The 27962-nt window shown below is 43.1% G+C and overlaps 1 protein-coding gene and 1 pseudogene across 1 annotated transcript; one reads left to right on the top strand and one right to left on the bottom strand.

The window, feature by feature from the left end:
* Positions 1 to 1499: 1499 nt before the first annotated feature.
* On the bottom strand, positions 1500 to 22807 carry Chst7 (carbohydrate sulfotransferase 7). The gene is made up of 2 exons (XM_070039199.1): positions 21222 to 22807; positions 1500 to 2098 (listed from the first exon to the last, which is right to left on the bottom strand). The coding sequence occupies exon 1, from the start codon at positions 22707 to 22709 to the stop codon at positions 21255 to 21257; it is 1455 nt and encodes a 484-aa protein (XP_069895300.1). The 5' UTR covers positions 22710 to 22807; the 3' UTR covers positions 1500 to 2098; positions 21222 to 21254.
* Positions 6397 to 8336, top strand: LOC138839900 (nicolin-1 pseudogene; annotated as a pseudogene).
* Positions 22808 to 27962: the final 5155 nt, after the last annotated feature.

Below are 27962 nucleotides of genomic sequence, written 5' to 3' on the forward strand. Positions count from 1 at the left end.
GGTGCTGAGGAATCCAAACCAGGACCTCATGCATGCAAGGCAAGCGCTCTACCACTGAGCCACCTTCCCAGCCCCATGCTGACCCAATTTAGATGCTTGAAAAAATGCACCTTTTAAAGGATGTCACTGGGCATAGTAGTGTATGCCTGTGATCCTAGCACTCAAGGATATTGAGATAGGAGGATCTCAAGTTCCAGACCAGCCTGAGCTACAGTGAGAACACTGTCCCAAAAAAGGTGTGTGTGGGGGAGGGGTGAGCTGAGTACCAGTGGCTCATGCCAGATAAAATCTGGAGAATCACAGTTTGAAGCCAGCCAGGGAAAAGTTTAAAAGATTACATTTCCAGTTAACTAGCAAAAAGCCAGACTGAAGGTGTGGTTCAAGTGGTAGAGCACCAGCTGAACAAGCAAACCAAGTGAGCATGAGTTCCTGAGTTCAAACTCCAGTACCAGTACCAAAAGAGGGTATAAAAATAATGACAAGTTGGGGCTGGGAAGGTGGCTCAGTGGTAGAGCGCTTGCCTTGCATGCATGAGGCCCTGGGTTCCATTCCTCAGCACCACATAAGCAAAAAGAAAAAAAGAAGTGGCGCTGTGGCTCAAGTGGTAGAGCCTAGCCTTGAGCTGAAGAGCTGAGGGACAGCGCCCAGGCCCAGAGTTCAGGCCCCACGACTGGACAAAAAAAAAATGACAAGCTGGGCACCAGAGGCTTGTGCCTGTCATCCTAGCTACTCAGGACGCTGAGATCTGAAGATCGTAGTTCAAAGCCAGCCCAGTCAGGAAAGTCCATAAGACGCTGATCTCCAATAAGCCACTAGAAAACTAGATGTGGTGCTAGCCTTGAGATGAAGAGGTGAGGGACAGCACGCAGGCCCAGAGTTCAAGCTCTATGACCAACAACAACAACAACAAAATCTGAGAATTTTTTTTTGCCAGTCCTGGGGTTTGAACTTTGGGCCTGGGCACTGTCCCTGAGCTTCTTTTGCTCAAGGATAGCACTCTACCATTTGAGCCACAGTGCCACTTCTGGCTTTTTCTGTGACAAATTGAAGATAAGTGTCTCTCTCCTACCCAGTCTGGTTTCCAACCATGATCCTCAGATCTCAGCCCCCTGAGTAGCTAGGATTACAGGTGTGAGCCTCTGGTGCCCAGCTTCTGAGATTTTTTAATGTACCTTAGAGTTTAAATAAATGTTGCAAACTTAGTCTCTGCCAGAAATTCCTCCTGTCCTGTAAAATTATCACAAGCTTGGGGTATAGAACCATGAGAACATCACCTGGATTGGCTACATGAAACAATTTGACATTGCACTTGCTTTGGTTCTTAATGACTGCTAAAATTCCTAAACCCAACGTAGAATTTCCTTCACAATCTTCACTTTTCCTTTTATATAGATTAGCTTGTACTTGAACCAATCAATTGAACCACATCCTAAAATCTTCCTAGCAAAATAAAATCTCATTATAGTATGAGTCCAGAGTCATTTAATTGCCTTAGAACAAAATACCAGGTTGAACAACTTAAAAGAAAAATAAAACAAAAACAAAAAGACTCAAAATTATTCCCGTTCATTGTAGCTGTCCTACCCCAGGAAAAATCACTCTTAAGAAAATTGGCTCTAGGAGAGGGGGGCTATTAGAAGGAGCGATGAATGGGTCCATTTAAAATAACACCAACCAGATCTTTGGTTCACATGAAGTAGTTTAATGAAGACAGACAGTACTGCCCTTAGCCTTGTTCACATTGATTCTTTTGTCCAGACATCTGCTGATGTGAAATAGAATCAAATCACATCTCTTCTTTGTGGTAGAGACGCCTTGTTGAAATGGTTCCAGCAGAGGCAAGATCCGCCTGGGAACTAAGCTCTTCCTATTTTATGGCCATAAATATCCACATTGTACTGTCACTTCCTCTCTGGAAACCTCATCTCAATCATTGTGTCTGTCATTATTGAACAGCTTGTGATACTCCTGCTTAGCAGACTTACACAGCAGTTGGTCCCAAGTCATGCCAGTCTGTGACAGGGTGATCGATGGCCTGCAGTGAGCCACTTCTGCAGAGCGAGGCCAGGATGCTGAGAGTCCGGTCATGGTATCTGACCTAAAAAGGGAAAGAACAAAAGATATTTGAACTTGAGACCACAAAACTCCACAGAAAAAGTCTGTTAATCTCTGATAATGAACTATACTCTTCCTTATCCAAGCTTTAGTATGAGGTGCTGGAAATCTCTCTAGGGGCAGTACTGATCATTTCTAGTTTGAAGATGGGGCAGGACAAAGTGTGACCCAGGAGGCTCCCCAGGGAGGGGAAGATGAATGTGATGGGAGGGGAGTCCCTCTGTACAATACTGTGCAATACTGTGGTTGTGCTTTGTGCAGCTACTGTAGCAGTGTGCTTGGTAAGGAGATCAGAGTTTTCTGGGGCCTTCTGGGTAGATGACAGAGAAGAACTGGGAGTGAAGTTAGAGCTTCAGGGAGTGACCATGTCACCATCCATCCTTTGCATGTGTATATTTATGTCATTCTAGTCAAAGTGAGTTATGCCAGACACAGCTGTACTGTGTTCTGGAATGGGCCCTGAAGAAGTCAGTAGGTCATAAACAACAGTGATCATAGACAACAGAAAAGACTGTTGTTGCTAGCCAAAAGATAGGAAAAAGATTTGTCTATAAAGATAAAAATGAAGCACCACAGGAAAAACTCCCTTCTGTGAGCAAAGACCTAATTCAAACATAGGACTTTTGTGTCCAGGATATAATTTTTAAAAAAGAGCATTTGTTAAGCCAAGAACTAGGAAAAGTAAAACTTGAACACAAATAGAAACTCACAGATAACACTGAGATAACAATGATATTGAATGATCTAAAACAGATTTTAAGCAGTAATCTTAAAATGTTTCAACTAACAACTTCAAATGCACTTGAAACAAATATTAAAAAACAATAGGAATTTTCAACAAAGGGGAGTGTGTGTGTGTGTGTGTGTGTGTGTGTGTGTGTGTGTGTGTGTGTGTGTGTGTGTGTGTGTGTGTGTGTGTGTGTGTGTGTGTGTGTGGTGTCAGTTCTGGGGCTTGAAATCAGAGCCTAGGTTCTGTCCTTGAGCTTTTTGGCTCAAGGCTAGTGCTCTACCACTTGAGCCACAGCTCCACTTCTGGCTCTTTGCTGGTTACTTGGAAGTAAGAATCTCATATAGACTTCCCTGTACAGTTATCTTTGAACCATGATCCTCAGATCGCAGCTTCCTGAGCTAGGATTTTACAGGCATGAGCCACTGGAATCCAGCAGAAAATGTTTATTTTTAAAATAAAAATATTTTATTATCTTTAAGCAGTTGTACAAAGGAGTTGCCATTTAACAAAGAAGTTTATGAATACAATGCATCTTGATGAATGTCCTCCCTTTCAACATTCTCACCCATCCCTCCCAACCCACCCTTTCCCTCCGTGTTCTTAATTTTGTAGGATATACATTAAACTCTTGACTGCATTCTCCCTCTCCTCTTTAATAAAGAACCAAATGTAAAGTAAAATTTTTGTGTGAGACAAGGTCTTGCTATGTGGCCCAGGTTGATCTCAAACTTGCCCTCCTGCTATCTTAGACTCTTAAATGCTGAGAGTATAGTATATGCCACCATATCTGTAAATGAAATGGAAATTTTAGAAGTGTAGAGTACAGTAATCAAAATTTGAATACCTCACTGGATGGGATCAATAGCTGAACAGAGATGACAGAGTAAAGCATTACTGAATCTGAAAATAGAACAACAGACTATCCAGTCTGAGCAACAGAAAAAAAAGTGAAAAAGCATAGCCTCAAGGACTGGTGGTATGACAATAGCTGATTTATCATCTGTGTCATCGGAGTGCTAAAAAGAGTAAAGTTGAAAATGTACATGAAAATTCCTCAGACTTGGCAAAAGACATAAACTTACAGATTCAGATCAACTCTGAAAAGTTCAAACAAGAAAAACTCAAAGAAGTTTACCCCAAGATACAACATAATCACATTTCGGAAAAACAAAGTCCATAGTGGTACATGCCTGTAATTTCAGTACTTGGGGGACAGAGACAAGATAATGAGGCTAGCCCAAACTACATAGTGAGACTTTATCAAAAATTGGAAAAAAATAGGAATTTTAAGAAAAAAACTCCTGATAACAACTAGAGAGAGAAATGACACCCATGACTTATGGGGGCAGTGTGAATGTCAACAGACTCCATATCTGAAAGCATGGAAGTACAAAGGAAGTGGCACATTTTTCAAGCTCTGAAAGAAATAACTGTCAACCCAGACTCCATTTGTTGCAAACAGAACTGTTGTATAACAAATGCTAAGGGAAGTTCTCCCAACACAAAGAAAATGATAAAGGAGGCTTGAAATATTGCCAATGAAACAATAAAAACTGAAAGGATGAAAATAATAGTAAATTAATATACTTTCTTGAGCTTTAAAAATTATATTTGATGGTTGAGGTAAAAATATAATTGTGATTAGGTTCTCAATATGTGGAGAAAGTACCTAAGAGAATTATTAAAAGGAGCAGGATGAAAGCTAACTTTCTATACTTCATTCATAATAGTAAAATGTTGACACAAATAGAGTATGATATAGTATGTATGTATTATCCAAAGGAACCATAAAAATAAACATACAAAAAACTGAATTCACAGTGGATAAGTCAAGACGAAATTTGAAAATGATCAAATAACACAATAAGATGACAGGAAAAGGAAAATGGAACAAAAATGGGGATTAAACAAATCAATTTATAAAAATATCAGATTTAAGCCCTAAGGTACAAACAAACTATTATAAATGTGTCAAGCACACAAACTAAATGTGATGAACAGGATGCATTTATTCCTTCAAGTTCTGGGACTTCTTAGAAACCAGGGCTGGCAAGTGGTCTACCACTGAGATACACCTCCATCCCTAGAACAGATTTTTAAACAACCTAACCATGCTATCTATTCAAATATAATGATGTAGGTTGAAAGCAAAAAGAATTAAAAGGATATACTATGCAAATATTAATTGAAAGAAAGGGAAAATAGTTACATTAATACAAAGAAAATTGCCAGGAACAAAGGCTTTATAAGGGTTAATCTATGAAGAAGACACAGCAGTTCTAAGTGTATATGAAGTAAACAACAGAGCTTCAAATTTCCAGAGGCTAAAGCCAAAAGAACAGAAAGGAAAAATAGACAAGTCCACTTGGTAGGAATCTTTAGTACCTCTCTCTCAATATTTGATAAAGTCACTAGACAGAAGTAAGCCAGGCCCAAAGAAACATAGGTCCCATGGTTTCCCTTATTTGCAATATGTAGTATATGTCTGAGTCAAGCAAAAAAGGTCAGAAAAGGTGATGTTAGGGAAATGAACCCTAAGATATGTATTCAAATGTTTTTCTTCTTTCATGCAATTGTTTCTAACACATCTATAAGATTATTTCTTTGTTGCTTTGTATGTCCCTCCCCCACAGTATAACCTCTGCTTTCACTGTATTTGATGTCGGTATAATTTGTGGAGGGGAAGGGGAAAAACAAATCATTTAAATAGGGATACAGGTGGACCCATTGCAACAATGAGATGTACAAGTCATTATGTCGAAAACAAACTTTACAACTTTCCTCCGCGGGGAGGAGGGGTTGGGGAGGATGGGAAGGGATGGAAAGGGGAAACAAAGGAGGAGGCTACAATGCTTGATAAGAAATGTACTCATTATCTTGCCCATGTAATTGTAACTCCTCTGTACAGTATTTTCACAATAAAAAAAGAAAAATAATAAAGTCACTAGACAGCAAATCAACAGAATATAAAAAGAACTTGAAAACTGAACCCAACAGGATTAAATGGTGTTTATTGAACATTCCACTTACTAACAGTAGGATATACAAGACCTTTTAAGTATACATGGAAAGTACATATACTGGTTAGCAAAACAAAGTTAAACAAATTTGAAAAATTGAAATACTAATAGAGCTGATTGGCAGGTGCCAGTGGCTCATGTCTATATTCCTAGCTACTTAAGAAGCTAAGATCTGAGGATCTCAGTTCAAAGCCAGCCCAGGCAGAAAAGACCATGAGACTCTTATCTCTAATTTTAAAAAGCCAGAAATGGAGCTTAAGTGGTAGAGTACCAGCCTTGAGCAAAAAATCTAAATGAAGGCATGAGACTTGAGTTTAAGCCCTATACAACAAGCACATCATTTGTTCCAGCAAATGATGTTGGAGCAGTTAGATATCCATAGGCCAAAATAATCCTTTACCTAAACCTCACACTTTATTAAAAAAAATCAATTCCAAATGAACCATCAGAGACAGGTTATGGTGGATTCATGCCTGCAAGGCTAGCAAAATGCTGTACTGGAGGCATGGCTCAATAGGTAGAACATGAGCAATGAGCAAGAAAGTAAGATTTCTTTCTCTGAGGCCCTGAGTTCAAGCCCCAGTACTGGTACACGCACACACACACACACACACACACACACACACACACACACAAATTATCAAATTAAAGTGTGAATACAGACAAACTTATCTTAAAATTTATGAAGAAAACCAAGACAAAAGTTATAAAACATTTATAAGAAAACATAGGAGAAAAATCTATAGATACTTTGGGATACACAAAGCATTCATAAATCCCAAATGCACCATCCACAAAAGGAAAAAATGACAAACTGGACATAAGCAAAATTAACCAACTTTTGAAAATTTGAGATGGAGAGGTTTCCTCCCTTTTTCTCAGAGCTATAAACCTATTCCTCCCATGTATCAACTTCAGTCACCTAGGTATCTTGTAGAACAATGAGCAGTATGGATCTCAGATTCCAATAAGAATACAACTGGCCTTTCTGAAAATGTTCCAGCCACATTGGGTCTTTTTTCAGATTCTAGAACACTGAGGTCAAGCCCTTTCTTGACTCAAGACCTTTGCATATACTGTTCATTCTGTTTGCAATGTTCATTAACGTTTTAGCATAGCTAGCTAGATCTTTTAGGCCTAGATCTTTTATAACTCCTTATAGAAGACTTTCTAGACCAATCTAACTTCCATAGTTCTCTTCTTATTCTCTTTCTTAAACTCACTGATAAATGGTAACTTGTGTTAGTACAGAAATCTACCTTTGTAAGTCAATCCCTGGCTATTCTTGGTATAGAGGGAGGCACTTAAACTTTGACTTGAAAAATGGGTAAAAAGTTACTGGATATTCCATTGGATCAGGAAAATCTGCCTGAGTACTTTTTAATTTTTTTAAAGGCTTTGCAAACCGAAATATAATGAGTAAGAACAATCTGGGTTGTTGATGGGGTTAGAAGAGGTCTGGAGGAAGAGAAAAGAAGCTACATTTGGGATGCGGCTCCATGGTAGCTAGCTTGCCTAACATACATTTTGCCCTAAGCTACAAAACTTCTTGGTTAAAGCCACTTTTCTTTACCCACAACCTGGAGAAAATGAAAGTATTTCCTACTACCTACAGATCTATTTTGCCTCGATGCAGTGGCCCATAGGAGGCAGAGACTGAGAGGATCAAAGTTCTACATCAGCCCAGACAAAATGTTTGTGAGACCCCATCTCAAGAAAAATGCTGGTAGTTCTTAGAGCCTCAACTGGGTAATCAGAGGGTAGAAAGAGTGCCTGGAGGTTCAAAGCACTTGGGTCTTTTTGTACTAGGTCTCAGCCCCTGGCACCATCTCCCAAGTATCAGTGCCCTGTCATGGAAAAGCACTGTATCCCTGCAAGTGAGCGACATGAGGAGCTCCCAAGGTCGGCCTGGCGTGTTGGTCATCGATGTCAACTTTCCTAATGTCGCGCCTTTCGAGTTGCAGGAGATCACATTTAAAAATTACTACACAGCCTTTATGAGCATCCGTGTCCGTCAACACACCTCAGTGCACACACCAACCAAATGGGTGACCTGTCTGCGGAACTATTGTCTGATGCCTGACCCACACAGTGAAGAGGGAGTGCAGAATTATGTATCCTTGTTCAAGCACCAGACGCTGTGTGACATGTCCAAAATACTGGAGCTGCGTCTGATTCTGCGGCAGCCAGAATCAGAATCTATGGCTATCATTCACATTGAAGGAACTATAAATCTACCTTCAGGGACCCAAGAGTCCTTCTGTGGCCTTCCCCAAGTGGCTCTCCCACCCAGTGCCCTGTGAACAGCCTCCTCCACTCCGTGAGGGCCTTCCAGACCCCAACCAGTATCCTTTGAAGTGCAGAAGATGTGGACGCTGACAGAAATGGGCCAGGCCAATCACACTTCTACAAGGATCGGCTGCTTTGAGGTGGATGGCTGTTATGACCTGAATTTACTTTCTTACACTTGAATGGAAGCTCCTCTCTGAGACTTGGACCCATTGAGGCTTGGTTTGAGCCACCAGAAACCATAGAAACCTTTTCCCTGTGTATTTTGAGTATTGCCTGGCTGTGTGTTCTGGTTTGGGCCATGCACAAAGATTCAAAACTCACCCGGCTCACTGAATAGCTTCAGTATGAGTTCCTGACTGGGGTTGGGGTGGGAGGTTGTGCTGTGTCTTTACCTGCAATGCAATCCCCTCTCCTACCCTGAAAATATACAAATAAGAATACTTTAAAAAAAAAAAAAAAAAAAGAAAAATGCTGGGAGTGGTGATGCATGGTAGCCTGTGCCTGTTATTCCAGTTACAATAAAGGCTATAGGTAGGAAGATCTCATCCCAAAGGAGCCTAGACATAAAATCTTTGGGGTGGGGGAAGAGCTGGGGATGTGGCTTAAAAGATAGAGCCACTGCCTAACAAGTGCAAGGCCCTGGGTTCAACCCCTAGTTCTACTAAAAAGACCTATTCTGTCTGACAATAGAAGATAAAAAAAAGTTAAACTGTGTGAATCATGTTAAGAATCATAAAAGTGGGCTGGGAAGGTGGCTCAGTGGTAGAGCGCTTGCCTTGCATGCATGAGGCCCTGGGTTCGATTCCTCAGCACCACATAAGCAAAAAGAAAAAAGCTGGAAGTGGCGCTGTGGCTCAAGTGGTAGAGCGCTAGCCTTGAGCTGAAGAGCTGAGGGACAGCACCCAGGCCCAGAGTTCAGGCCCCACGACCGGACGCAAAAAAAAAAAAAAAAAAAAAAAAGAATCATAAAAGTTTCTGCTTATCAATGTTTTGAGAAACATACGGAGAGTGTTTAAAAAACGTGACCGATGGGCTCTTGTGACTCATACCTGTAATCCTAGCTACTTAGGAAGCTGAGATCTGATGATGGTGGTTCAAAGCCAGCCTGAGCAGGGAGGTCCGTGAGACTCTCCAATTAACCACCAGAAAACTGGAAGTGGTGCTGTAGCTCAAAGTGGTAGAGCACTAGCCTTGAGAAAAAGAGCTCAGGGACAGCACCCAGGCCCTGAGTTCAAGCTCCATGACTGAAAAAACAAACATGTAACAGTGACGTGTTGAGCCATTCCTTAAACACACAAAGAGATCATAAATCAGCTTTCATTTTTTAAAATCATTGTTTAGTTAAAAATTCAAAGTCATACTGTAATGAGCTGGAGTATTTTATCTCCTTTGCTACAGCTCCCCTGGCTTTCATTACCAGGCAGACCCTAAATGTAGCTGCTTGTCCTAATATCCTTGGCCCCACCATCAAAGGGAAATCTCCCTGTGGTTTCACTGTGGTTGATGTCAAAGGCCCTGATTGCTGGCATTTGGCTCCAAGGAGGCCCCAGGGCTGTGACTGAATGACACAGGAAGACACTCAGTGTTTTAATCATAATTTTTTTCAACCTTTAAAGCCAGCAGGATGAGAGGCTGTGGGGAGAATCAACTTCCTGCTAGCTTGAAAGTATGGATCAACCCAATAAACTTGCAGCTTTGTCTCTATCAGTGGCCTTTCAGGTCAAGTAAGAAGTGTGGTGTCCTGATCTGTGTACGCCCTCCCCCTCCCCCACCTCCACCCCTTGGTTTCCTGTCTCCCAAGTGGATCTAAGGCACTCACTGACCAAGTTCCCCACTTGTGCTTTGTGCTTTACTACCAAAAGATGCCGGAAGATGGTGCTGGCTGGTATTTCCCAGTATTCAGCTGGCCCTGAGGCTGTGCTACTTCTCAGCTCATGTGACAGCTTTCCTTCAGGGCCATTCCCAGAACTAATGGGCTGAAGGGAGCTGCAGCCTCCTGTTTGGTGGCTTTGTATACTTGTGGGATATTCTCCCGGCCCAGCAACCCAATCCACAGATCCATACTACAGATGATGTTAAGATAATGATCTAAACTTATCTGTCTGCCCAGGTTAAGCTTGCTTTACCTTCCTGTTTGCACATGGAATCACTGAAATACAGTGTGTCCAGGCAAACGGAAATGACTGACAGTGCAGATGACAATAGAGCCATTAAGCTGTATTTTGTAAGGGAGCTGCTTTGGGGCAAAGGTAAAAGAACCCTTGAGATCCTCGCAGATCTCCCCTAACTGGGGCTGTAAAACAAAATATTCCAAACAGCTAGTTTGTGAATAGAACTGTCTATCCTCTCCCTGCCTGGAAATGTACTTTACACATTCAATATTATAACTGTTATAATTTCCAAACTTTTGATCTGAAAAATTAAATGTCAAAAGATACTGATCAATAACAGCTTCAGTTCTATTTAAGGTGCAGCAACTTTCAAGTAAAAAATAAAACAAAACAACTGAGAACACTCTCCCCTAGGAAGTAGAAGAAGATATTAGAGGAGAAGCCACTAGCCATGTCAAAAAGGTCGTTATAGTCTAAGTTAAAATAAAATGAAGGAAAAACATGTCTCTAATTTTATGACCCACCCCAAATAAAAATTTCCAAAATTTCTGAGCACACTTGAGAACAAATGAATGTGCATTAAACCTGTATTAATAAAACTTGGTCACTGTGGTATAAAACTCTGTGTGTGTGCATGCACACACACGTGTGTGCACACATGCGGGGACACATGCATGCATGTGTGTGCATACATGGTGAGCATCCTGGAGCTTAAAACTCAGAGTCTGGGTGCTGTCTCTTAGCTTTTTCATTCAAGGCTGGCACTGTACTATTTGAGCCAAAGCTCCACTTCCAGTTCTTTGGTGACTAACTGCAGGTAAGAGTCCCTCAGATTTGTCTGCCCAGGCTGGCTTCAAGTTGTGATCCTCAGGTTTCAACCTTTTGAGTAGCTAGGTTTATAGATGTGAGCCCACTGGCTCTAGCACAACTTTGGGTTTTAATGTATCAGTTAAAAAATAGAATAAAAACATGACAGGCACCAGTGGCTCACACTTATAATCCTAGCTACTTAAAAGGCTGAGATCTCAGCCTAGTTTGAAGCCAAACCAGGCAGGAAAATCCATGAAAGTTTTACCTCCAATTAGCCACTAAAAAGTAGAAAGTGGATCTGTGGCTCAAGTGGTAGAAAACCAGCCTTAAACACAAAATCTCAGGGATAGCACCCAAACCATGAGTTCAATCCCCAGGAATAGCACCAAAATAAAAAAAAAAAAAGAATGAAAGTAGGAAACAGCTGAGTTTACCTGGCTGACTTCTATTTTTTTCCTTTCATTGAGCTGCTTGAGATATTAGCAGTTGGCATGCTTGCTGGCTTTTGTGAGTACAGTCCCTCCCAACTGCAGTAAAGGAACTGAGTCAGTATTTTCTAATGTCCATTCAGACAGGCCACATGCAGATGTTTGCCACACACAGATGGACCTGGGAAGATGAGATGGTATGGGCCTGGGAAATAACTAGAGCTGGACCTGCAATTCAGGGAGTCATTTGGTCTCCAAGGGGCTATCAAATAAATGCCTAAAGAGGGGTATGGGGGCCCTGAGGCTGTCCATGAGAACTTGTTCTTTGCTTTCAACCAGCTTTAAGACGCAGGGTGCTGGCGGGCCATGCCTGTAAACCCAGTTGCTCAGGAGGCTAAAATTTGGAAGAGTATGGTTTAAAGCTAGCCTTGGCAAAGAAGTCTGTGAGATCCTATCTCCAATTAACCAGCAAAAAATGAGCTAGAAACATGGCTCAAATGATAAAGTACCAGCTGTGAGCAAGAGAGCTAAGCAACCTGAGTGAGCTTGAGGGTTTGAGTTCAAACCCTGGGACCAGAGGAAAAAGAAATTACCAGACTAGGATTACAACTCAGTATAGAAAGAGTGTGGTTCAGTCACTGTGGCACAACACCTTAGGTATCTCTCCCTGCAGAGTGAAGCTGTTTGTTCTAAAATTTTCTAGCCCTTCCTTCGTCCAGTAGGTATTAATGGGCCCTATGATCAAGATCATGTCCATGGGGGCCATTCCTTGTTATAACATTGCTAGGGAGTAGCACACCTAACATCAGGATAATTATCAAGATAATTTTCCTGAACTCAAATCAATTTCTATTCCCCTTTGACTAGTGAGGAATAAAAATAAGATCAATTTGAAGAGCATTCAAAGGCAAGGGTGATGGCATACTCCAGGAGCCTGTAATCCCACATATTTGGAAAACAGGAAGATAGAAATATTTAGAGTTCAAGAACAGACAGCCCAGGCTGGGGGTGTGGTTCAGTTGGTAGAACACTTTCTTAGAATGTACCAGGCTCTGAGTTTAATCTTTTACTGCACACAGAAAAGCATTGAATGCTGATTTTGTTATTCTCAGCCAACCATCTCCTTATTATAAAATTGCCTTTATTATTATTATTATCTTATTTATTTTATGTTAATTGTACATACTTGTGGGTAATGGTGTGGTGGTTCTATACATATATACACCAAATTATGATCAATTCAGGCCTGTTGACATTTCCTTCTCCTTAAAAATTTTTATATAAAATTCTGTTTGGGGCATGATGACTCACATCTTTAATCCCAGCTCATCAAGAAGAAGAGTTCATGGGAAGATGCTAGCTGAGGTAATAATTCAGTAAGATTTCTCCTGCCTCTCAACAAATAAAACTCATCTCACAAGACTGTCATTCCAGCTAGAGATGCTATAGATAAGAGGATGAAGCTCACTATTGCTGTCCAGGCTAGCCCTGGACGGAAAGTGAGACCCTATCTGAAACATAACCTAAAGCAAAAAGAATAGTATAATCACTGTTTCCTTCTTGCAATTCCTAACAGCAGTGGTAGAGGGAGGGACAAGAAAGCATAACTGTTTTGTTTAAAACCTGAAAAATGTATGGTATTCTCCAATTACATCCATGGTGATAACATTCTTTATTATAATAAGAGCATCTATTTTTTTGGTGGCAGTACTAGCTTGAACTCAGAGCCTTATACTCTCACTCCTCTTTTTCCACTCACAGCTAATACTCTATCATTTGAGCCACACTCCTACTTCTACCTTTTACTAATTGGAGATACGAGTCACACAGATTTGTTTGCCCTAGCTTGTTTTGAACCACGATCCTCAAATGTCAGCCTCATGAGTAGCTAGGATTACAGGCTTGAGCCAACAGTAGCCAGCTTCATTCAGCATCTAATTATATTGCTCCTAAAATCTGTACCTTTAGCATACACCATTCTTTGACTGGTCACAAAGAAGTCCTACTTTTTAAATATGTTGATTTTAAGTATGTGTGGCTTGCCATTTGCTTTGAATGGCTTACCATAATCTCTCTGAAGCAATCAAGAGCCCTTTGTGATAAAGTCTGGTCTTAAGGCAATACTGACCTCAGAATTCTGAAACATTCTTCCATAAAATCCACCTTATCTGTGTGCCATAACTTCTTCGATGAGCTTCTCAGTGCCATCCTGGGAGACACTAGAAACCTTCCTCACTTCATCAGCTTTATTTGAGAATTCAAAGTTCTGTACCTCTTCCCCAACCCCACTGCCCTCCCCCTACCTTGCATGTGCTCCCCTGGCTTCAGAGGTCCCTGGGCTATTCTAGTCAGAGAAGAAACCCACACTGCAGAATTTTGGTCAGATGGGTTGCTTCCTCTGACTCACTCCTTCATGAGACCATGGCCTTTCCTCAAACCCAAAGATATTAAGCAAACACTCCCTCTAGCCCTTTGTATTTCAGGCCAGACTTGAGGGTGTTTTTTTTTCCTTTCCTTTTCTTTGCATCTTTTAATTTTTTATTTTTTTTTCTTTGTTTCTCCATCCCTCCTCTCACCAACTCTCTTCCTTTTCTTCTATTTCCTTGCTTTCGTTTATTTTTGCAGTGCTGGGGATGAAACCGAGGGCTTAGAGTATGTGAGGCAAGTGCTTGACGACTGAGCTACCTCCCCAACCTCAGATTTGAGGCTTCTTACGACCAAGCCCAAAGACTACCCTGCATCTTCCTAGTGTCCATAATCACTCCTACCTCAAGGTAAAATCTCCTTGGAAGGCCTTCAATTACACAGCAAAAAAGATGTCTAGGTGGTTATTTTCAGAATGTGACTCTCCTGAGAACACAATCATCACTGAAGGAAAACTCAGTGGTTTTCCTTCACAGCTTCTAACTCTGGAGTTTATTTCTTTCACCATTAGCCAATGCTGTAACTTATTCTCAGCATCCTTCAGTATGGCCTTTGATATGAACAAGGCCAGCTGCAGAAATGTCAGCCCAGCTGCTGGCTTGATGCCTGGGCCAGAATGGTGGAGGAGGAAGCCAACCAAGCAGAAGGATTCTAATTCTCAGGAAGATATCACTGAGCCCTGCAACTTTTTTCCAATTGAAATGGCTTCCTGTTCAGCCCCCAAACAGTTCTCTACTTTCCAGGGTTCTTGAACTTGGGCCAAGGTTGTTTCTTTGTCCCTACTGTTCTTTACTCCATGCTGCACTTGATCCCAATGTCAGTAGAGCAAGCCCCTTCGGTTCCATTGGAAAACCTAAGGATAGGATGCCAGGAGAACTGAGGGAGAGCAGAAACAAGGAGGGGAGAGGAAAGAAGGGAAGAGAAAGGAGAGGAAGAGGGAAGGAGGAATGATTTTCAGAATTGGGATGATAGAGATTTGGGGGTTTCTGGCCATTTATGTTTCTGTTTAGAGTGCTAGGGCTTAAGTTATAGGACACCGGCCACTTTGCTATATTCTTCCAAAGGATGTATATAGCTTGTCCAGAACAAAGACCAAGATGTCTTACATCTAAAGCACCAAGAACTACCAATAGGAATGACATCTTGGTTCTACCAAGAATAGAGGCCTCCAGGAGATGTGATGAAAGGAATAAGACAACATGTCAGTCTGTTTAGGCCACGAGTGAATAGCATATGTACAATGACAGAATCTTACATAAAGAGTGACAGACAAAACAATTGAAGGCATGTGAAAGGGGGATAAAGGGATCTGTGAATAATTTGTCTTTCCATAGCAACACCTTACATCTGCCTGGCACTTCATAGCTTCCAGTGCTTTCCCATTATTCACTAGGGTAGACAGTCCATTGCTCACCAACAGACCTGACTCCCATTCCGATCTTGCTCCCTGTCAGTAGCCAGGCCTAGGGGATAAATCATTGGCTAATCCAATAGAATCACCTGAACAACTTTCAAAACTTGCACTGCTTGGATCTTGGGACCCCACACCAGACTTAATAAATCATAATTTTCTGGGCTAGGGATGTATGTGCCTGCCTAGCATATGAGGCCCTGGGTTTAATCTCCAACACCAAGCTAAATAATTTCCTGGGGTGCAGCTCAGGCATTGGTACTAACCAATCAAACAAACAAACAAAAACCTTCTCAGCTGGAAGCATCCTTACCCTCTCCCTTTCTGAGATTTCAGTTTTTCATTGTCAACTACAACCCAAAGATATTAATAGAAAATTGCAACAAAGTTAATCTACAAAAATCAATAGCCTTTCTGTATACCAACAATCTATGAGCAGAGAGGGAAATCAGGAAAACAATCCCATTTGCAATAGCCTCAACAAAAAATACTTAGGAATAAACCTAACCAAGGAAACAAAAGACCTCTACCAATGGAAACTATAAAAATATGAAGAGGGGCTGTGTAGGTGGCTCCGTGGTAGAGTGCTTGCCTTGCGTGCATGAGGCCCTGGGTTTGATTCCTCAGCACCACATAAGCAAAAAGAAAAAAGCCGGAAGTGGTGCTGCGGCTCAAGTGGTAGAGCGCTAGCCTTGAGCTGAAGAGCTGAGGGACAGCGCCCAGGCCCAGAGTTGAGGCCCCACAACCGACCAAAAAACCAAATCTGAAGAAAGAAAGCAAAGATGACATCAGGAACTGGAAAGACTTCCCATGTTCATGGATAGGTAGAATTAATATAGTGAAAATGGCTGTACTGCCAAAGGTGATCTATAAATTTAACACAATCCTGCATCACAATCCCAATGACTTCCTTCACTAAAGGAAATAATCCAAAAATTCATATGGAGCAAAAGACCTCGAATATCCAAAACAATTTTAGGCAAAAAAAAAAAAAAAAAGCAATGCTGGAGATATTGCAATCCTAGACCTCAAGCTTTACAATACAGACATAATAACAAAACCTACTTGGTACTAGCACAAAAATAGACTCAAAGATAAATAAAACAGACTAGAAGACTGAGAAATAAAGGCATATATTACAAAAAATACAGAAATAGTTTTTCATTGATGTCTTAAGTAGCCTGATAAAATGCCGTGCAGTTCCACTCTGTCCTACATTTATTTTTGGTTTTTCAATTTTTATTTTTTGATACTGGGGATCAAACCCAGAACACTGTCCTTGCTAGGCAGGTGCTTTGCCACTGAGCTACAGCCTAGCCCTTTCCTACCTTTATCTAGCATATCTGCACTGTATGCATTACCTGCCCAATGGCAGTTGAGAAAAACTGCATTGAAGCTTTTATTATAATATATTGTTATAATTGTTCTATCTTGTAAGTATTTTTGTTAATCTCTTGCTATGCCTAGCTTAAAAATTAAACAACATCATAGGTTGTATGTATGGGAAGAAAACATAATATACATGCATACACACATATGAAGTTTGATATTATCTGTGTTTTTAGGAACTCATTGAGGACCTTAGAACATAAAGAGGGATCTAAGGATAAGAATAAGATGGGTAACTACTGTAATTTCTAGCAAGGGTTGAAAATTGATGATGTGAGCCACCTCAAGATGTTCCCATCCCCTTATGCCAAATTATCAGCCTGGGGCAAGACATGTGACTCAGTTCTAGCCAGTGACACATAAAAGTAAGTCAGCTAAGATAGGGAGGTTCTTGGAAAGATATTTATAAGCAGATTAAAAGAAAGAACATTATACCCACTAACCACTTTTTTTCTTTTCTACCTTTATTTTGTGCTGGGGCTTGAACTCAGGGCTTCATGCTCTCGCTTGGCTTTTTTGCTGAAGGCTGATGCTCTACCCCTTGAACCACACTTTGGACTCCAGCTTTTTGATAGTTACTTGGAGATAACTGTCATGGATTTTTCTGTTTGGGCTGGCTTTGAACCTTGCTCCTCAGATCTCAGCCTCCTGAATAGCTAGGATTACAGGCATGAGCTACAGTGTCTGGGTCTTCCCTCCTTTATTTTAACAACCTTTGTGTAGTTGGGTAAGGATATAATGCTGGGAGCTTGTGTCTTGTGTCTTGTGACATTGGGAATGTGAGCTAGTGGGTGAAGTCAAGAAGATGTTAAAGGTAGAAAGACCCAGAGGCCATGGTGACTTGATACAGGATGTTACAATTCTTCCTCAGCCCTACTAAAAGCTCACCTATTCCATCTATGCCAAATTCTGTCTCTCACATACAGACCATCTTGAAGTTGAACCAAGAGCATGCATGCTCACGTGGCCCCTGAGGAGTATGGTTGCAGTGTCCTTGGCTTCCTGTTGAAAGCTTAGGGATATTTTCTTTGTTCATGGTGAAGACATATCAGTGATAAGGCTAAGGGTATTTTGCAACCCAAACTAGCCTGTAAATACCCAGCTAGGTTTCCAGGATGAGTGCCTCGGAATGCTATGAGAAAGCCAGAAGATGCTTGTTAGATTATGAACACTGGAATCTAATACCTCTGTCCCATTCATACCCAGCCCGGGATGACTTTTGTTACATTACCTCTCTGAGTCTCCAACTCCTCATTTGTAACTGGTATATATGTGGAGTGTTTACCACAATGCATGGTGAACAGCTCTTCTGTAAGGACCCTTGCGTCTATCCTGTCCATCTGTCTGTCCATCTTGTCAGTCTGTCTGCCCTTCCCTCCGTCCCTCCCTTCCTTCCTCCCTCACTCCTTTTTTTCCTTCCTGCCTCCATCCCTTTTCTTCCCTCCTGTTCCCCCAGAGGAATGTTGTCAACTTTTAGAAAAATCCATGAATGGATCAGTAGCATTATCTTCCAGGAATATAAGAATTACAATGAACCCATAGATTGAAAGTACACAGTGCAGGAGAAAGGGCTGTCACCAAAGTCTGAAGAGCCTAAAGATTGTACCCAGATGTCACTGCAGCCCTGAAAAGGAGGCCCTATCAGCCTACTACACAGTAGCACCGGTGCCTTTCCCCTTAGTCACTATCACTATACAGACTTGCTCTTACTGGAGGGCAAAATCGTTGTCCTCTACCCTATACTCCAGACTGACTCTCTCATTATCTCTTTGCGTCTCTGTCTGTATTTATATTAATAATGGGGCTTGTACTGAGGGTCTGGGCACTAATCTTTAGCTTTTTTTTGCTCAAGGCTGGCACTCTACCACTTGAGTCACAGCTCCACTTCCAGCTTTTTGCTGGAGATAAGCATCTCATAGACTTTCTTACCTGGGCTGGTTTTGAACCATGATCCTCAGATCTCAGACTCCTGAGTAATTAGGATTACAGGCGTGAACCACCAGCAACCAGCTTCCTATCTCGTCCAGCTAGCATTCCCTAAGTGTTAATAAAACTGAAGAGAAAAGAGCAAAACTTTCTAGGAGATTGTTATGTTTTAAAACCATAAAATGCTGTGGTATTAGCCCAAGGAGGAGTTCTCTGAAGCCTGTGAATAGAGTGTTAGGAATCATTACCTAGACTCTGAAGAAGGTCCCATTTAAGGAGACAGGAGAAATTCCAAGGGCCAGGTGGAAGGCTGAGGTCAATCAAACTCAAGAAATGGGCCAGATGGAATGCAGATGTACAAACTGAGCTCTAGCTAGGCACCAGTTGCTCATACATGTAATCCTAGCTACTTAGAAGGCTCAGATCTGAAGGTCTTGGTTCAAAGCCAACTGGGGTAGACTAGTCCTCAAGACACCATTTCCAATTACTCAGAAAAATGTCAGATTGGTGGCATGGCTCAATTGGTAGAAAGCCATCCTTGAGCAAGCAAGCTGAGTGGAGGCTCTGAGTTCAGGCCTTTGTACTAGTAAAAGAAACAAACACTCCTGAGCTCTCAGGATGTTCCTTTACCCACAAAATTCAAATCATGACTCTCCCCTCTCCAAAGAAGACAGCTAATCAATGATGTAGATGGAAAGGGAGATTGTCAACCAGCAAAATTCTGGCAAGACATATAAAAGCCTGTCAACAACCCTGTATTGGCCCCAAAACAACAGCATGTTCCTTTGCCTAGATGCTGGCTGTGTTTCGCTTGTATTGACATTCCAATAAATCTTTGCTTTCTCTGATTCTTCTGTCTTTGTAAATTTTTTCCAACCCATAGCTCCAAAGACTCCCACCACACACTCCATCTTTAAACACAGACTTAGCAACTGGAAAGGATGTTTTTGTTAATACGTGACCAGTCACTCTGTACCATCCCTTCCTTCTTTCTGGAAATCAGGAAAAAACACAGACTTCCTAGCAATTACAGAAATCAACTTGATTACGGGGAGAAAAACTAGTTAGCCAGCTTCCTGAAATCACTCTGAAACCCTTGCTCTATTAACTACAAAATCTGTCTTCATTAACATCTTCAACCTTTGACCCTGGGAACCCATCCCAGGGGACTGCTGAATTACACTATAAAATAATGAATGGAGGAAACTTTGGCTACATCCACCCACACCGCCCTGTGGTTCTTCCTTTGGTCTGCACCATGCAGAAGTTGGCATCCTGCCAACTCATCCAATGTTTGGGGAAATGCTTGACCATGCAACTAGCTAGACTCCTAAGGTCAGCAGCATGCAAGCCATCTCTTCTCTGGTGTCCAGTGTTACATGTACCTGTTGGCCTGGCACTGAACACATTTGGAAACCATTATGTAACAGCTTCTGATAACTGCTTTACAGAAGAAAAATTGCACCCCAAAAGAAGAAGAGGGTGACTTTCTCAAAGAGATGGGGACAGCAGTCACCCATGGCTCATGCCTATAATCCTAGCTAATCAACTTTGAACCTGAGGATTGTGGTTCAAAGCCAGCTGGGGCAGGAAAGACCACAAGAATCTTATTTCCAACTAATCACCAAAAGAACTGAAAGTGGAGCTGTGGCTCAAATGGTAGAGCACTAGCCTTGAGCACAAAAGCTCAGGGCCAGCATTCAGGTCCTGAGTTCAAGCCCTAGGATGTGTATACACACAGAAGGAGGGATAGGATAGAGTTGGGGGGAGGGGTGGAATTCAGCCCTGAGGTCTTATCGCACTAGAGGAAGCTGACCAGGCAGCTTTTGTGACTTGATGTTAACGGGATGTGGTCAAATATCCTGCAAACATGGGGAGAGGAGGAAGGAGGAAGGGTAGGTGAGGGGAAAACCCAAGCCAGGGCAAAGCAACATCTGTTCCATTCCATTATAACAGGGCCTGAAGTACATAAAAGTAAATACACTGTTCAAGAGCTGCTGCTTGCTTACTTTCTTGCTTGCTACTTGGGAGGAAGCCCTGGAGCTTAAGCAAAAGAGAAATGCTGCATGTAGCAGAAAGAGTAAGAATAGGTAGGATTAAGGAGTGGCTATCTTTCCACCAAACAGTGTTTTGGCTTTCTCTGGACCAGCAGGTACCACGGCAAAATTGACAAATTGGCATCAGTTTTATAGCTATCAATCTCAAAGTGTGTCTTAAATCCCTACTCTTCATAACAGTTCTCAAAAGTCAAATTGCTTTACAACTACCTTGGACTTTATCTGCTGTCCCTGGTGCTCTGCTTCTTCCTTCTTCATAAAGGGGAGTGGGTTCACAGAGGCCCGAGCTCTGTCGCAGCTACATTTAAATATCCTCTCTACCCTCAAAGTCCTGCTAAGGTAAAGTGGCTAAACTGGCCAAACCAGGCAATCTACCAGATTTTACAGGGAGGACTTCCCCTGCTTCTTGGGACCAGATCTCCACAGTATGGGGTTCTGGATGGCACTGTGCTCTCCCCACTCCCTCTAAGGTAGTTCCAGGACCCTGCCCAGTGCAGAGCTATCTTACCTGGATCTGCCCCCTGAAGGTGAGGGTGCAGGGTTACAAGGCACCATAAGCCTCAGTCTCCAGTGGTATTTCCCCTTCCCTGGATGGCTCCAAATGGCCCTCCTCTCCACTGCGAGGGTAGGCTAGCAGACGCATGGCTGGTGCACAGGCGGCCTCCACCTGGCGCACCTGCTCTTGGCTTAGGCGTTCACGCCAGGCATGGACAGCCTCACGGGCGTCACGTGCGGATAAGTGAAAGGGCCGATCCACATTATAGGCTGTGCCCCGAGTCATGTTGAGCGCAAAGGCGTCCAGTGCAGAGAGTGCGCGCAGCCCGGAGAAGCGCAACAGGCGACGCAATTGGGCTCGGGGCTGTCTCACCAAGTCCTCATAGCGCAGTCTTAGGTAGCGTCTCCGCAGCCAGGCGGGAGCACCTCGAGCGAACAGTAGGTCGCGCAGCCAGGCCTCGCAGATCACTTCAAGCGCTCCAGTCAAGAAGAAATCGGAGCGCGCTGAGGGCAGCGATCGAGATTGACTCCCAGGACGAGCGCCCACCCCGTGAGCCAGCAGCACCCGGTGGAAGCGGTCACCCCTTTGGCGGGTACGCAGAACCTGGATGCTTTCGCGGAGCAGCCCCTGTCTGGATTTGAGGCGTGAGTTGTGCACAGCCCTTGGATCTCGGAAAAGCTGCACCACCTTCAGGTTGAGGCCCGGGTCGCGTAGCAGGGGCACTAACACGCCCAAGTCCAGCAGGCGCACGTCTTTGATGACAACCACCGGGTACTTGCGGCACTCGGCCTCCAGAGCGCGCAGTGCCACAGGTGGGCAGCTGCGCTCACAGGCGGTGTCCTCCACGAGACCCACGTCGTTGCGGGCACGGGGTGCATCAGGGCACAGCGGTGGCGAGCAGATGACCTTGTTGGTTCGCCAACGGAAGAGGGCAGCCGTGGTGAGATTAGCTGCATCCGAGGCTCGTGCGGCAGGGTCCCCGGGTGGCGCGTAGAGCCGCAGCACGGAGAAGTCACAGCGGAAGAGCGAGCGCAGCATGTCGCGCAGCGCGCCTTGCAAACTCTCTGCATCACCCGGATATAGCGCTTGCCACAGATGCCACATGGGCTCGTACAAGTAGAAAACGTCCGGATGCTGGTTAAAGAGCTCGCCCAGGAACGACGAGCCGGTGCGCCAGGTGGCGTGCACATAGATGTGTTGTTTTTCACGGGCCACAGCCTCCCCTATGAAGCTGAGGTTGTTTGGGGACCTGAGCGACTGATCTGCGCCCACTTCGGGGGCAGACCGCCCCTCGGAGCCCTGCTCGCGTTCGCCAGCTGCCTCTGCCTCCAAGCTCCACACTCCCAGGCTGTGCTGCAGGCTGGAGCAGTGGCCGATGCCCTTATCCTGGTCGCGGCTGCCGTCCAGCACGGAGGGGACCAGCAGCAGCATGAGCGTGTACAGCACCAGGAGCAGCGCAAATTTGCAGTACTCACGGCGGCGGCGCCGCCGGCCCTTCATCTTTCACCCCTGTCCGGAGTGCTCTCTCCTCTGGCCTCTCTGGGGCCCTTTGAGTCGGGAGGAACGCCACCACAGAGGGAAACTTAGGAGGCAATAGTGCATTTAATGACCGCCCCCGCCCTCAGCCTCTGCTGAGGCGCCTATTGGTGGGCTGGGCAGCTGCCCGCCCCTCCTACAACTCCGCAGCTTTCTCCGCCTTTCCTCCCTTCAGTGTTAGAATACTGCTACGCCGCTCTGGGCGGGGCTGTGGCTGGCTGAGGGCGTAACAGCCAGATCCCACCTATCCCCCTAACCACTCCCCATGAAGTCAAGGGAGGGGCTCATGTGAACAAAATGTGCAATGAGAACTGGACACACTCCACCCAGGGAACTCCATTGCCCCTTCTGTGTTTTGTCCCCTGCTTGGTCATCTCTGTCCTAGGCAAATAACTACTTGTCAGTATCTGATTCCAGCACCCTCCTTTATCAGCCACAGTGTGGATGTTACAGAGCTCTGGATGTCCTTCCAGCCACTCGTTCATATCCCCCACGTTGGTGAAGCTCCTTGACCACTTCCTCTCAAGTTCTGCTCCCTGTTTAGTATACAATTCAGAGATAGCAAGCCATTGTTTTATTGTATTTTTAAGTGCTGATATACGGTCTTGAGCTGGGCCTCATGCTCTCACTTGGTTTTTTCCTTTAATACTAGTGCTCTACCACTTGAGCAACACCTCCACCTTGGGCTTTTTGCTGTTTAATTAGGGATAAAAGTCTGTCAGATTTGTCTTCCTGGGCTGGTTTCAAACCAGATGCTCTACCACCTGAGTCATGTCCCCAGTCCTGGCTAGGCAGTTTGTGCTGTGTGCCAGAGGACAGTCACTTAAGCTAGGGTAATAGTAGCAGTGAAGAAAAGTGACTGGGTTGGAGGGATGTTTGAGAGCAATCAGAACAAGCAGAATCACAGGACAAAGACAGATAAAGCAGATAAAGGCAGTGAGAATTGGAGGTGCTAGGTTTGGTCTAAGCATGCATGAAGCCCTGGGTTTAAACCACAGAAAAGAAAATAAAACTGCCTTATCAACCTTTGGTTCTGAAGCTGAGTTTGTAGACCCCATGCCAAAAGTACGCAAGTCCCAAGTTAAGGGATGTCCACTTGCCCCATATGCTAAATAAAGAGACATGGAGAAGGGCAGAGACAGATGTATTAACTGGCAGTCATGGAAAGACACTACTTCAGTACATCTTTAGCCATCTTCAGGGGCATAGGCATTAGCTTCAGGCTAAATAGGGAGATTTGGGGGCAGTGGGTAAGAAAAGTATAGAAAGTTTAAAAACAATTCCAAGTCATAGATATGGCCTAGTTGGTCATCAGCTCAGTCTTTGGCTCTGGAACAAAACAGGAACAAGTTGCCTGATGGGTAATCTGAGTTTTTGATTGTTTCCTTTAAGAAGATAAGAAGACACTGCTGGGTTGAGGGGCAGTTTGGCTTCCACACAAGATGCTTATCAATGAATCTTCTCTTTCCTGGAACCCAAGGTGATTGCAAAGTGAATGCTTCAGAGACTATCTCAGATCAAAGGGCACAGATACCAACTTGGGAGACTTTTAGTGAGGTCACAGGGTTTAGCAAAAATGTCTTTTAAGTTGCATCTTACAATTGTAATTTCTTCTTTGATTTTGAGTCACTGATGTATTTCAGTCGTATCACTCCTCTGTTCAGAACTGGTCTTGGCTTCCGATTGGCCTTTGGATGAAGATCCAAATCATTAAAACTTGTGAATTATGTTATTAGGAGTCTTGATCACCAGAGCTCATTGGTATCCATTCATTGTCTACTCATTGGGTCACCATTGCTCTTTGAAGGCAAACCAATGATGTTCCCCTCCCCCCAGAATAATATTAACAGAAATAATATTCAAATATTGTCTTGCTGGGGCTGAGACAGGTGTGAAGAATTTAAAGTGGATGGTGACAAGAAAAAGATGGGGATGGAGAGACAGGGTTAAGAATGTAGAATCTATAGGCTGGATAAAAAATGCAACCATAATTTGTGCTGGAAAATAAATTACTCCTTTTTTTTGTTGTTGGCCATGGGGCTTGAACTCAGGGCCTAGGTGGTGACCCTGAGCTTTTTTACTCAAGGTTAGTACTCTACCACTTGAGTCATAGCTCAATTTTCTGCTTTTTGGTGATTGTGAGATTCATGGACTTTCCTTCCTGGGCTGGTTTTGAACTTCGATCTTCAGATCTCAGCCTCCTAAGTATCTAGGATTACAGGCATGAGCCATTGACATCTGGCTAAATCATTCCTTTTGATGTGTCTATTGTGGTGCCTTTCCTTCGATTCAGGAAGTTTCCAGAATCATAAACAGGAGTGTTAAAAATCATGTATTTACTATTTTCAAAACCCCAGAACTGAACATTCAAGCTTGAAAAAAAGGAAAATGACTGGACTTCTTTAAAAAATTTTTATATCTTCATATCTATTTATTGAAAAATATTTTAAGGGCCAAGGCTATAGCTTAGTGGTAGAGTGATTGTCTAGCATGCTGGAGGCACTAGGTTCCACCCTACTACCACAAAAATGAATTTGTCAAGTGCCAGTCACTTATGCGGGCATGTCCCTGCCTCATCTTTTCAGCTTTAAGCAAACACATTTCTCAGTATATGTAATTTCTAACTGACCAAACTTGATGTGAAAGACAGGAACTCAGTTGTTTTTTGTTGTTGTTGTTGTTTTGGTTTGGTTTTTTTGGGGTCCCGTCGTGGGGCCTGAACTTCTGGGCCTGGGTGCTGTCCCTCAGTTCTTCAGCTCAAGGTTAGTGCTCTACCACTTGAGCCACAGCGCCACTTCCGGCTTTTTTCTTTTTGCTTATATGGTGCTGAGGAATCGAACCCAGGGCCTCAGGCATGCAAGGCAAGCGCTCTACCACTGAGCCACCTTCCCAGCTCCAGGAACTCAGTTTTTATGTGAGTTTTTTTTTGGGGGGGGGATAAGGGGACTTTGTTTGATTTAGGGATTTATTTTTGGGGTACTAGTGTTTGAAGCTCTGAGGCTTTGACTTTGCTAGGTAGGCCTTCTACTGCTTGAACCACACCGTCAGCCCTTTTTCCTCTTGTTAGTCTTGAAATAGGGTTTCACTTTTTGCCCTAGGCAACCTGGACCACAGTCTCCTATTTTGTGCTTCCTGCTACAACTGTGATGACGAACATGTGCTTCCCAACCCATTGGTTGAGATGAATTCTTGTGATCTTTTTACCAGGACCTGCAATGTTTGACTCAAATAGTTAAGAGTTATAGGAGTAAGCCACTGGCACTCTTAAGGGTTTTTGTTGTTGCTGTTATTGTTGTTTAAAGATAAGGTCTCGTTTTGTAGTGCAGGCTGGCATTGAACTCATAATACTTCTACTTCAGTCTCTCAAGTGCTGGGAATATAGACATGTACTACCACACCCAGCTTTGTGAGACAAAAAAGTCTGCTCTAGATTCCCAGAAGTGCTGCTGAGCTAAGACCTAAAGGTGAAGGGAAAATTAAAGGAGGTGGAAGGGAAGCAGTAGCAGGAAGGAACATGACCACTTCATATAGCCATTCTGGCATATTTAGTTTTCACATGAACTTTACTATCCACTTGTGCTATGTATGTCTAGAATGTCCCTGAAGGCAACTGTGGTAAAAGTTTGGTCACTAGCTTGTTGTTATTTGGCAGGTGGTAGAGAGTTTAAGAGGGGGGAGACTAGAGGGAGATATCCTAGTCACTGGAGGTATGCCCTTAAAAGGAATATTGGGACCCCAGCCCCCTTCTCTCTCTTTTGTTCTCTGGCCATGAAAGAGTGACTACTTCACCATATGCTGCTGCCAACCCATTACAGACTGAAACCTCTAAAGCTGTAAGCCAAAACAAACAAGGACTCTTTATAAGTTAATTTAACTCAGGTATTTTATTATAGTAAGAGAAAGCTACCTGGCACAATTTTTCCAGGGCCAGAATAAAATCTTGTTATTTTATTGAGTGTAGTAAATTTACAAAATAACTTAGGAGAGAGAATACAGATCTTTATGATGTTAACTTGGATTAGTCAAGTAAAAGCATGTCTTTCCATTTGTTAAGATTATTTATGTGTGTGTGTGTGTGCATGCTTGTGCGTGCACATGTGCACTCCTCCCCCCCTCCCCCACCAGTACTAGGGCTTGGATTTAGGACCAAGGTGCTGTCCCTTAACTTTTTCACTAAAGGCTGGGGCTCTACAATTTAAGTCACAGCTCCACTTCCAGCTTTTTGGTGATTAATTTAGAGATAAGAGTTTTAACAACTCTGCTTGAGTTGGTTTTGAACCATGATCCTTGGATCTCAGCCTCCTGAGTAGCTTGTATTATGGACAAGGGCCACAGTTGCCTGGCTTCAAGATTGCTTTGATAACATTGCAAAAATCTGCATGTTTCTTCTAATTTGTTCTTAGGAGGCTGAGGGTATAGCTCAGTGGTAGATCATATGCTTAACATGCATGATGTCATCAGCTTGACCTTTATTCACCCCCCCACCCAAATTCCTCTCAGGTGCTTTATCTTCATTTTTGCTGTTGCAGATTTTTCCCCCTAAGTTTACATTAGATAATTAGTTATTATGTATATGAAGAAATTGATTTCTATGTTTTCATTTTATATTTTATTAACTTACCAAATTCTGTCTTAGTTTTTCATGTTGACTCTTTCAGAGGTTACCATGTTTATTGTCATGCTATCTACAAGAAAAAATAGCTGTTTTTTGTTTTTTGGGTTTTTTTGGGGGGTCTGGTCGTGGGACCTGAACTCTGGGCCTGGGCACTGTCTCTCAGCTCTTCAGCTCAAGGCTAGCACTCTACCACTTGAGCCACAGTGCCACTTCTGGCTTTTTTTTCCTGCTTATGTGGTGCTGAGGAATCGAACCCAGGACCTCATGCATGAAAGGCAAGTGCTCTACCACTGAGCCACCTTCCCAGCCCCTCTCAGTGCATTTTAAATCTAACTTCTGCATATCAGATAGAACATGCACCATTTGTCTCTCTGACCATGACTTATCTCACTTAACTTGATTTGTTCTAGTTCCATCTAGTTCCCTGCAAATGACACTGCTTTATTCTTTCTAATGACTGTGTAAAATTCCATTGTGTATAGGTACCACATTTTTTTATCTACTCATCTCTTGTGGAGCCCCTGAGCTGTTTCCATATCTTGAACATTGTCACTAGTGTGGATTGAACTCAGGGCCTATATACTGTTCCTGAGCTTTTTTGC

The sequence above is a fragment of the Dipodomys merriami genome, unplaced genomic scaffold (genome assembly GCF_024711535.1).
Source record: "Dipodomys merriami isolate MVZ:Mamm:240054 unplaced genomic scaffold, mDipMer1.0.p SCAF_3, whole genome shotgun sequence".
Lineage (NCBI taxonomy): Eukaryota > Metazoa > Chordata > Mammalia > Rodentia > Heteromyidae > Dipodomys > Dipodomys merriami.

Excerpts from the sequence above, each read along its gene's own strand:
- Chst7 (XM_070039199.1), bottom strand. The coding sequence starts at position 22,709 with ATGAAGGGCCGGCGGCGCCGCCGCCGTGAGTACTGCAAATTTGCGCTG.